This window comes from Sinocyclocheilus rhinocerous, unplaced genomic scaffold (genome assembly GCF_001515625.1).
Source record: "Sinocyclocheilus rhinocerous isolate Xijiao unplaced genomic scaffold, SAMN03320098_v1.1 scaffold140, whole genome shotgun sequence".
Lineage (NCBI taxonomy): Eukaryota > Metazoa > Chordata > Actinopteri > Cypriniformes > Cyprinidae > Sinocyclocheilus > Sinocyclocheilus rhinocerous.
In genome coordinates, this window is record NW_015642053.1 from 1,618,460 (window position 1) to 1,630,653 (window position 12,194).

The 12,194-nt window shown below is 35.8% G+C and overlaps 2 protein-coding genes across 2 annotated transcripts in view; both read left to right on the forward strand.

The window, feature by feature from the left end:
* fscn2b (fascin actin-bundling protein 2b, retinal) overlaps window positions 1–9,040 on the forward strand; it is an 11,818-nt gene extending 2,778 nt beyond the window's left edge. Inside the window, exons 2-5 of the mRNA XM_016572280.1 lie at window positions 6,228–6,384; window positions 6,603–6,724; window positions 6,830–6,997; window positions 7,808–9,040. Coding sequence (XP_016427766.1) covers window positions 6,228–6,384; window positions 6,603–6,724; window positions 6,830–6,997; window positions 7,808–8,013 — 653 coding nt within the window. The 3' untranslated portion in view covers window positions 8,014–9,040. The remainder of the gene's footprint in view (window positions 1–6,227; window positions 6,385–6,602; window positions 6,725–6,829; window positions 6,998–7,807) is intronic.
* A 584-nt stretch (window positions 9,041–9,624) lies between these two features.
* The window catches only part of LOC107755428 (baculoviral IAP repeat-containing protein 5.2-like), a 4,139-nt gene continuing 1,569 nt past the window's right edge, over window positions 9,625–12,194 (forward strand). Inside the window, exons 1-3 of the mRNA XM_016572208.1 lie at window positions 9,625–9,799; window positions 9,884–9,993; window positions 10,175–10,292. Coding sequence (XP_016427694.1) covers window positions 9,692–9,799; window positions 9,884–9,993; window positions 10,175–10,292 — 336 coding nt within the window. The 5' untranslated portion in view covers window positions 9,625–9,691. The remainder of the gene's footprint in view (window positions 9,800–9,883; window positions 9,994–10,174; window positions 10,293–12,194) is intronic.

Below are 12,194 nucleotides of genomic sequence, written 5' to 3' on the forward strand. Positions count from 1 at the left end.
CCCACACACACACACACACACACTCGTGCCCCCTCAAAAATAATGAGTGCATGACGCCTCTGGTCTCTGTCCCTTAGCACTCCTGTGGCGTCTTGTGTAACAGATGTGAGTCCTAATTACATCTATTAAGTACCTCTAATGCCTGTTGGGTAACCAGATATAGAAATCTAGAGTATGGAGTTAAAGCATGTAAATGTTGATTGTAATGGAAAAATTCAGTGAAAAAAATGTAATTTTCAGACTGAATAATATGCTAAACAATATGATTTTAGTAGTCTGAGAATAATTTGCACTGTTGTGCTGTCTGTTTCAGTCCTCATTAGTGTTTCTATACGCAAGCACACCAGTGCATGAAAATAACCTTCATGCAAAATTGCAGCTGCATTGCAAACTATGCATACATAGTCAAATCTATGAAAACTAGCCTGAGAGCAGGTGAACACTGAGTCACGCCCATGAGCATGACCTCACAGAAATAATATACAGCAGCTGTCTTTTCAGCTGAATAGGCCGATATTAATCTGCCAGACATGGCCAATTTTTATTCGCTGGCCATGTGCTCTGCTAACAAACACGCTGCATAATTGTAGCTTCCTGTCTTGACTGAGCTACTAAGTTCTATAATGTAAATCTTGCATGCTGTAACATTATCCATGATCTCCAGTGCAGAGCTCTTGGTAAGCATTTTGAGCCACCTGCAATAGATAAATTACTGGAGAAACTGAATGGCTTTGAATATCCACCATAGGAAGCTGGGTCAGTAACAGATCCTGTCCTCTCCAGTACACTCATCCATCTCTCTCTCGGTCTTATTCTCGTTTTCATTCTCACAGATGTGCACGTATTTGCGCAGAATTTTTCACAGTGATACACTTTTAGTTAGTATTTTTATATAACAAAATATGCTCTGATATACTCACATGCACATGTCCACATGCATGCACACACTAGTGGCAAGGTGTGATAAATAATTGAGTGGACAGGGGCATTTCAATGATGGTGGAGTCTGCTTTCAGAAACACAAGCCTTCCGCCGCATTTCTTTATCTGGAGACCATGCAATGCGCTGGGCTACAATGGGGACGCAAATCAGAGAGTCCTTCGGGAGCAGTTGGGTTTTGGCCCGACAGGCAAAAAACCCCAATGGGGGAAAAGAGACAATGGAAAGTGTGAAAGTTTACAGCTGAAAAGAGAACAAGACAGGCAGGAGGAAGAAGAAAGATCAGGCACAAAATCACAATGAATAGAGACATAATGCATTATGGGTGTGGACAGGTAGACGGTATGGCTTTTTTGTCATTGTCACTGTTAAAAGATCATAAATCAAAGACGTTAGCAGCAGTTCCCTGAGGAGGACATGATGTTGTATTGTCAGTTTAGTTTACTCATGGGATAAAGTCATTTAATGCCATTCAAAAAGTTAGTTTGTGGTAGAAAAGCATGTGCACCAGCACAAAGAATTTGAATTCATTTTACCAGCTAAGTAGGTTGCAGGGCAGCTATTATACAAATCCTCCAATAAATTGTGAGGCCTTCAATGTTAGCAGCTGAAGCCATAGTCAAAAGCTCTGGATTGTAATCAAAATTAAGTTGCGAGATGTTTGAGTCACACATTATGACTCCTACATGGTGTGTTTCTCTTGCTTCAAATGGTTCAGTGTCGATTCAACATTAGGAAATATCAAGTATCACCATATTACCAAAAATAATCTAGTCATTTCATTATGGGTGAAAAAAGACAGGGAAAATGACACAGGCCAGATGGAACATTTGTTCTTAATGAACGAGAAGCATCTCTCCCCATCTATTGCACATTCATTCTGTGCAAAAAGCAATTAGGTAAAGTAATTTTGCTAATGGATGAAGCAATTCATTTCTTTTAGAGAGTCTCTACATGATGAAGGGAACCAGAGATGCCTTCAGACAGGACTGCCAATCAGCTCTGCAGGTCTGACGTTCATTAAGCCCCAGGCCTCTCGCCCTGGGATGCAACACAAACTCACAGATGATCTTTTAATCAATAATGAGTAGTGACATTGCATGGTCGTTTTCCAGAAATATCGCTATTATTGGCTGAGATATGACGTTTATTTGCTTGCTTTTGTTGTGGTGTACTTTTTTGCAGCAGCTATGGCGCATGTTGTGTGGCACACATACTTGAGTCGGAAAATGGCATGCACGCAGACGTGTGGATCTGTTACCATGTTCTTCATCACCTCCACAGTGTTCCCTGGAACATTCTAATCTGGCCCGGAAGGTGAAAAGGAGATGAGCACAAAGGAAGAGATATAGAGAAAGAGCGAAAGAAAAGAAAAGAAAGAAAGAAAGCTAACAAAATGAGAGACAGTAGATTGTGGCATCACTTTACCATTAAAAATTAATCTCAGACTGTCTTGGCACATTTGGAGATCACAGCTTTAAGTAGACACCTTCACATAGAATGGGATCCAAACTTCTGGGACCACTTGTGGAAATGCTTATATTTAGCATTTTTATAATTTAACCAATTTTTTAATGACAAATTGTAATATCAACGAGTGAAAGTTGAATTGAAAAATTAAAATGAGTTTCAGAATGTCTTTGTCCCCTTTCTGCTTTGTTGACAGCAGCACTCAAGCAGCATGCACTCCAGATGTTTTTATTATATTTATTTTTCCAGATTTCCAATGTACCCCCAGACTTTTGAACCCCACTGTATACATGCATGTTAAACCAAAACCTATGCATACTTTAGTCACCTTTTGTATTGTTCTCCCATTATACCTCTCGTGTTCTCCGATAGGTATTTGACCTGGTACGCATGCAGCGATCTACTTGCCCCAGTTTTGAGAAGGCCCTCTCGCTGTCTCTGTCTCTGGGTACTGTTACCATACCACAGAAATGGGTTGGTAAATTGAGAGGGAGCATTCTGTGATGGGAGTGAGGTCATTCGCAGGAGTTCAGGATTGAGCTCAGGTTTCTATTACTTAAAGCCATTAGGAATCGGATTATAGAGCCCAATTCCAAATTAAGACCAGGTAGTGTCTATTGATAGGCCAAGATGATTTGTAAAAGTAGTCCATGCAGTGTGAGAGAAAATGATAGGCAGAGGGAGAAACACAAGCACAAAGATAACCTAAATCATAGCAAAAAAAAAAAAAAACATTCCACGGTGGAGTGATCGATGGCAGCAGATTCTGCTGATAGGCCTGGTTTCTTTCCCAGCATGTCTCAGGCACCCTACAGAGTTCCGTTGAAACAATAGTATTACTTCAGCCTCCCGACTGGTTTTCCTCGGAGCTGGAGGATTGTACATACGCTACTCCAAAAAGCTGCTTACTGGGCCCTACGGTGCAGCTTTGTGTCTCTTTGCATGCTGAGAATTAGGAGGGGTTACAGCATTAGAAGAGGAGGGGCAGGAAGGATGACAGGGTGGAGGGAGAAGGGGGTAAGGTGCAGGATCTGGCCTGTTAAAGGCTTAAGAAAATGATCAAGGGATATTTTCGGATATATCCACTTTGAGCCTTAGCCACGACAATCTGTTTGACGCATCTTGAACGATGCTGTCGGTTTTGTTTGATTATGCAGTTGTCATTTATTTGCCCAAAAGATTGGACATACTTGACTGAAATTATGTTTCTCCTTATCTTCAAAAGCATTTGAAGACCTCATAAAGTTGGTTGCCATCTTTGAAAAAGCTCAAATATACAATAGTTTTATTGATTTATTTACCAATTTTAAGATAATTTAGATATTTTTTAAATATGCCTTATAATTTTAAAGTACTTGCACTGCCAAAAGTTTTAAATAATTAAGGTTTTTAAATGTTTTTGAAAGAAGTCTCTTATGCTCACCAAGGCTACATTTATTTGATCAAAAATAGAGTTAAAGTAATATTTTGAAATTAAACCAGTACAGGTGCATCTCAATAAATTAGAATGTCGTGGAAAAGTTCATTTATTTCAGTAATTCAGTACCACATTAAAACAATAATATATTATATTGGTTATAAACAGTTTTTGCTGCTTAATAATTTTGTGGAAACCATGACACATTTTTCAGGATTCTTTGATAAACAGAAAATTCTAAATAACAGCATTTACTTTAAAAAGAATCTTTTGTAACATTATAAATGTTTTACTGCCATTTTACTGATCAATTTAATGCGTCCTTGGTAAACAAAAGTATTAATTTCTTCTTTTTTTAAACTCTTACTTGCCTCAAACTTTTGAATGGTAGTGTATCACAAAACAAATATCGAGCAAAAGTTGTTTAAACATTGATAATAATAAGTATAAGATGTTTCTTGAGCACCAAATCAGCATATTAGAATGATTTCTGAAGGATCATGTGACACTGAAGACTGGAGTAATGGCGGCTGAAAATTCAGCTTTACATCACAGGAATAAATTACATTTTAAAGTATATTCAAATAGAAAATTGAAATAATATTTCAGAATAGTACTATTTTTACGTTTTTTAAGAGACTTCTTTCAAAAACATTATAAAATCTTAATTATTCCAAACATTTGAATAGTAGTGTAAATACATGTTTAGTTTTAAATAATAATTTTAATAAATAGCAAATAACATTTGAAAACTCAACCTAAAATCTATTAAAAAGTCTCTTAACCTAAACAAAATTTTGAATTGATTGACCCTACTTTTGTCACTTGCAAGTCTCTTGGTTCGTTTGTGTCCTGTTTTTAAGATGTTTCTTGAACACAGCTATGTCTTAAATTCTAGACTAATGAATGCCATGACAAAGTCCCAGAACTAATTGGCATAGAAACCCAGCGGGATGCAGCGAGGAATCTGACCCTGCCAAGGTCGCATTTTCTATGCCAAGGTTTTATCGGTGCAATGGGAAAGATACAATCACAAGTGGTTTTGCCCTACTGCACTGAATGGTAATGTAGATGCATAGAGAAATGTTGCATGATTGTACTTTAGATACATAGACAAGAATACACAAGTTTTTTTTTTTTTATAGAAACACATAAAGTCTACATCTGTTAAACAACACAATAGTTTAATCAAGATGAATGGCTAGGATATAAATAATGTTTCAGACCACAGCCAGTGGTCTTGTTGTGTAAATGTTAATGTTACAAATAATACAGTGATTCGGAATGAATCTGTCATCGTGACTGAACGAGTAAACCTCCTCATTTCAAAACATCAGTGATCTTGCATTGAAATAAAGGATGTTTATAGACAGCAGAGTGACATGTTTGGGCTCCATTAACTATAGATGTGAGTCTTAAATAAACAAGGTCCGCTGTAGACGTTGCGCCAGAATAGGGCTCAGAGTCAGGTTGATGCCTGTTGTGCGTGGCAGTGAAGTTAATCATGCTGGTGCTTTTTCTACCTTCAGGATTCCAAACTAGGGGAAAGTTCAAGACAAACACACGCTATCTTGTTTAAGCAGATGCATTTGAAACGTCCTCAGAAAAGCATGTTACATATTGTTCTAACAGTCAGTTTCAATCGGTGTGATTGTATTGGGGCATAGTAATAAGAGTGACTTTTGTGTGTTTGAATATTTAAGAAAGATTCAGCAATTTTAGGTGGGTTTAAACTTTATTATTTTGAAAGGTAAAAAATTTTTTTTTTTTGCTGTGTGTTCACAAAATGTCACTGTTAAGGCTGGGTTTCATAATCATATGCTGTTGTTTTGAACATTCTATTCATTAAAGAGTCTTAAAAAAAATTTCCCAGCATATTAAATTGACTTTTGAATGTGACACTGAAGACTGGAGTAATAATTGATAAAAATTCAGCTTTGCCATCACAGGAATAAAGTACATTTTAAAATATATTCAATAGAAAAATATTTTTTTAAATTGTGATGTTTCATAATATTACTGTTTTTACTATAATTGTAGCATCAGTGAGCATAACTTCTTTCAAAATAATTAAAAATCTTGACACCAAACTTTTGAACAGTAGTGTATGTTCACATAAAATATATAAATCGAATCGTTATACAGCCTTCATGAACTTATAGTTAAATTGAATCTGACTTGATTAAGTTATTTTTATAATTAATTGAGAAATGTTTTAACTTATAAAATATCAAATAAGACTGTTAATAATATGTTTGAGGTACAATTTCAAAGCTTTATTCTGAACATTATTTAATTAAATAAGCAAAAATGCCCTGCTCTCCCATGTATGCTTGTTTTAAATGAAAAGCAATGAATAACAGTTTTGTCTTATGTCCTGTTTCTTTATGTGTTTCAACAGGAGTGAGTGTCTCAGCCAATCAGGATGATGAGACAGACATGGAGACATTTCAAATGGAAATTGATAAAGACACAAGAAAGTGCAAATTCAGAACTAATGAAGGGAATTACTGGACGCTTGTCGCTCATGGAGGCATCCAGTCAACAGCCACAGAAGCGTAAGATTTAGCCTTACTTTCAAAATGTTCCACTTATATAAGATATGACATGAAGGCAAGCAACATTACTATTATGTAACTATGATAAAATGCATCCACAACATCCATAACACAGCAGTAATATAACAGAAATTGTAAAGCTATATCATTTACTCCTGTTCTCTGTGGGTGTACATGTTTTATTAACACTTATATATACGATCTCCCACTGTGTGCAGCGGTGCCAACACTATGTTTGACATAGTGTGGCTCGGCCGACGGGTGGCACTGCGAGCCAGCAATGGAAAATATATATGCACTAAGAAAAATGGCCAGCTTGCTGCAGTCAGTGACTCTGTGGGTGAGTTCATACTGATACTACCCACAAACAAAATCAAAATATCTAAATCAAATCTATTTGAGAAACGTACAAGAATACAATAAGTCACCCTGTTTTTTCGTCCAGGTGAGGACGAGCAGTTGATTCTGAAGCTGATCAATAGGCCCATTCTGATCCTGAGGGGAGAGAATGGTTATGTTTGCCACCACAAGAACTCTAATACACTGGACGCCAATCGTTCAGTCTATGACATATTTACACTGCAGTTCAATGACGGCACATACCACATTAAAGGTGAGTTTTAATCTGACCACATTGTCAATCATTTTTATTCTGTATGTCCTGTAATAAATCCTAAAGCAGGTTTCTGGAAAGCAAATAACAGCTTTTATTTCCTGGAATTGATTTATGTTGTAATCAGTTGTCAAAACAATTAATCTGCTGAAATTGATTTTCAAGAAGACTAGTTTACTTGTAAGAGGGCATGCAGTAGGCCTGTTTTCTTATAACCATAAAACTAGAATACATTATGGACATTATGAGCTATACCAAATGTTAGATCATAGAAAAAGAGTTTTACAGTTTTACGCCCTTCAATGAACTTCTAGAATCTGACTCGATTAAGTCATTATTCAATGTAATTTTATGACGATAAAACTAGAATACAACATTATGAAATACACCAAATGTTAGATGATGGAAAAATAGGAATATAGAGCTTTTTCAGGCAATGTTACAGCTATACAACGATTGTGAAGTTTAGCTAAATTGAATATGGCTCGATTAAGTTATTATTAAACATAATCTGTGTCAGAAATGTCCAAATGTATTTAATTAATTTACCAGATGGAAATGGTTTTCATGGGAACTGATTTATCTACACACAGTATTTTCTTGTAAAAATAAAAGAATAATACAATATTGTATACCAAATGTTAGGTGACAAAAAAGTGAATTTCAACATTCAACATTTTAAATATGCAAAAAAAAAAAAAAAATGTAAATATCATTTTTAGCACTTTGTCATTTTTTCTTGTGCTAATGAAATTAACCAGAGTTCAAGACATTTATGTTATGAAGCTGACCGGTATTGATTTCCTATAGGTGCTGGTGGAAAATTCTGGTATGTGTCCAACAGTGGCTTGGTGTGCACTGATGGAGACACACCTGAAGATTTCTGCTTTGAGTTCTTAGAGCATGGACGGATAGCTATAAGGGGCAAAAATGGCAAATATCTGCGTGGAGACCAAGGAGGCAATCTGAAAGGCAATGGAGAGAATGCAGACAGCTCTTCCCTCTGGGAATACTGACACCATGTGGACATTTAAAGAACTGTCACTCACCTGTGTTAAACTCTTGGATTTACTGATGTGAGAAAATAAATTGGTACAATTAAGGTTTAATATTTGGACATCTGTTTTCCCATCATTTAGCATTTAATGTAGAGTCAGTATTCAGCATTATGCATGTATTATTTACAATTTCTGGTTTATAGTCCTATACAAAATGAGCCTGTATAAACAGAATACAAACATGACAAGAACCTTTATCATATCAGCTCACTATTGCACACTGTTAGGAAAAATGTGTGAGGTAATGATCTTACATAAAACTCGCAAAGCATGCTATTACTGTGGCAAATCACTTTTATCATCTCTGTTCATTTTCAAATTGACACATTATATTTCATTACTGCTGTTTTTGTTTATTACTTTTTTTATTTTAATGACCCATTATTGTCTTGTCTTTCATGCTATTATTTATTATCATGTTAATGTTTGTTAGTTCCAGTGAAGCTTGTTACATTATCTGGGGTTACAGACTGCTGTGTTTGTAATATATGGACATACATGGCATTTAAATATATTTAGGCCTGGTAAATTAACTCTTCTTGTTGTTTCTTTAAGCTAACTAGCAACTGACAGGGAAGCCAAGCAACCAAGAATAGAACAGGATACACAGTAATTACTCTGTCTCACCGAAATTAAAGGTACAAGGATTAAATTCATTTTATTCCCTATTGTGATTTATTTGCTTTCTCTTTCTTAAGACCATCTGGAAAGGTTTTACAGTTATTACAATAAAAACCTGTCTCTTAATTCTGGAAGAATGAATCTCATTTACTGTAACCTGGTTTTAGGTGAAACAAATGGATTGGTTCTGTTCTGAATTGAATTGGCTGCCGAGGCATCAGAACTGAGTCAAGCAGCATTTGCTGTTGCTGTGTGCACAGTTCACATTACTACCGACAGAGAGAACCAGCACTGTTTGTAAAGACTTGCATGTCTTGCTATAGAAATAAACTGCTGGTATCTAGTCAATAAGATAACAATTTGAAACCCAATAATTCTCTATATAGGCTACTTGTATACTATTGTTAACCAGTTTCAGAACAGCAGCCTTACAGAGAACATGGTAACCAGTTTCCATTTAAATAATGTAACTGACATGTCCATATAGCTTGTTTAGGATTCCCAAAGTTTGCAACAGTGCACTGTTCTCTATGCGATCATATACAATGAAGAAAACGGTTTTGGTAAAGATACAACATAATCCTACTGAAATTCTTTTCAGTATTGTGAACAGTTGCTAAAAAACATGAAAAGGTCTCATGTGCCTTATAAACGTTTAACACTTATGAGCAAGACACAAACACTATATTGGCCAATTCACTAAAGAGCTCTAATAAACCACAGTACAATCTCTGTGCAAAAAAAGAGAGAGTAAATTATGTGTTCCATCAAATGAAAGTTACTTTATTATTAATATTATATTATTCATAACATTATAATGTTACATATAATAGTTCTAATGTATACATATGCGGTTATGTAGGATGTTCTCGTTCTGCGCATGCGTGGAAGCGACCCGCTGTAGCCAATCAAAACTCGCGCTCTAAATTTTAAACTACTGGAAAACAGACAACAACAAGCAAGCCAAGCGTGTGTCTCGGTCCTCTGTCTTATTTTACTCTCCATATTCCAGAAAATGGATCTTAGTAGTGACGATCAGACTAAAATGTACATTTATGAGAACAGACTTCAAACATTCGTTGGTTGGCCGTTTGAAGAGGGCTGCATTTGCACTCCAGAAAACGTGAGTAAACCCTTTGATCCGTCAAGATTGAAAAAAAAAATTTGCAGTGTTTTCATCTTTTACACTGTTTTTTTTTTTATATAGATGGCCAAAGCTGGATTTATTCACACCCCGTGGGAGAATAGTCCAGATACAGCGCAGTGTTTCTTCTGTCTGAAAGAGCTGGAAGGATGGGAACCTGAGGATGACCCTGAGTGAGTCCGTGTCTGTTAAACTTTCCACTATTGCATTTGAGAGCTGAGAGAGGCTTTGTCTGTGTAACTTAATGGATTAAGACTCGGATTTAAAGTCAGGGTTATTTGATTTATTAAATGTCATCAGTTCTCTTGTTATGTATTTTGTTCCTGATGCACTGTGGTTTTATTGCATTATCAGGAAAGAGCATAAGACACATTCTCCTACCTGTGATTTTATCTTGCTGAAGAAGACTGTGGATAGTCTGACTGTGGAGGAGTTTCTGAAACTTCAGAAAGAGAGACAGAAGTTTATCATCGTAAGTATGAGCTCACTGACAGATAATGTAGTCACATTTATTTATATAGAACTTCAATACATTCAGTTTCAAAGCAACTTATAAACAAGAACATAAAAGTTCATCTTCTAAAATTCACCAATTATGAAACAAATTCAATTTTTAGCTGCAAAGCAGCTCTTCAAAAAAATAGTGTCATTATTCAACGCAAATTAGTTTCATGTTGTTTCAGTTCAATATGTGTCCGTGTAGTGTTTTATAGCAAACTATAACCATAAAACAATTTTTGTTACTTGAAATTTAAATAGATTTTAACAGAAATTAAAGTTGTCAAGGCAACATTTTTCATTTTCATTTAGTTTATTTTGATGTACTAAAATAAATAACATTTAATATGTCTTAGACTATACACTAAATAAGAAAATGACAATCACACAATAAAATTACTAAAACAGAAAATATAAAATAAAAACTAATTCAAAATATCTATAAAAACTATAATGGTATCTAAATTATACTAAAATAACCCTGTCAATTTTGCAAAATTCATCAATTGAAACAAGTTAAATTCAGCTATAAGCACCTTTACAGAAGGCAACGGTGTCATTTGTAAGGCAATAATTGTCATTCATCTCAATGTTCAATGTTGATTCAATTCAGTATTTCAAAGTTAGTGTAATTATCCAGCTTAATTCAGTTCAAATTTTGTTATCATCAGGTAATATCAGTGCAGTTAAATCAATGAATATTAATTTATCTTAAAACCAAAACTCAGCAAGCCAAAAATTACACGGGCAAGGAATCATGTCTATCAGGTGACAGTATTGGACAAGATTATATATATATATATATATGTTCCTGTGGCACTCTCCTGTGGTAGAGCATTGCGTTAGCAGCGCAAAGGTCGTGGGTTCAATTCCCAAGGAACACACATACTGGTAAAAAATGTATAGCCTGAATGCACTTGTAAGTCGCTTTGGATTAAAGCGTCTGCTAAATGCATAAATTTAATATATATATATATACACACACACACACACACACACACACACGCATACATACACATACTTATATATACACACATATACATGGGAGACATTAAACCCCCAAATTGTTAGTCATGGAATCCCTGATGTCTGCTCCGCTGCAATTGGAGCGCTTAGCCAAGCGCTAAATACCCTCAACGTGTTTTTGCAGCGTTGAGCAATGTAACCAATTATAGACATATCTGGTGATTTCTTAAACGCAATGGCCAATCAGAAACGTTTTGTCAGAATTCACTCACCGCTGAAAGCGCCACAGTTTTGCACGCTCATGAATCATCTCCTGACTAAGTGCAGACGCGATGTAAATAAGAGATTCATTGTGCAGTTTAGAGAGCTTCATTGATTATAACGGAACTTTGTAAGATCACGGGAATTACATCCGCATATTTATGCGGGATTCACTCTCGAAATAGCAGGGATTGGCAATGGACGGAACATAAAATATTTTGATTTAATTCTGGAACCGGTCCTGGCCAAACTCTGACAGCGCGCGTCCCGAGCGAGATCTAGCCTAATTCACGGACCAAAAGCGTGTGTAAACTTTATTGAGATCGGAACATATCAACCAGTAATTTAATTTCATTTCCAGTAACGGATGGTAGAAAGTTCAACAATGAATGGTATGCGATTTATGACAGAATATAGTCCCACAAGTGATCGTTTATTTTTTCCTCACGTGTCTCGCCTATGGTAACAACGATTCAAAACGGAAACATTTCAAGTAACACGGGAAAAAGACACGGAAAACTTCAGTGAACATCAGAAAAGCAGCGTGCACATTTCTAGTTAAAAATGAAAGGCCATCAACTGACAAACGGGAAGCATCACCATTCAAGTCAACAGGAAGAGCCAAAGCTAGTCCACAGTTTACTAAACG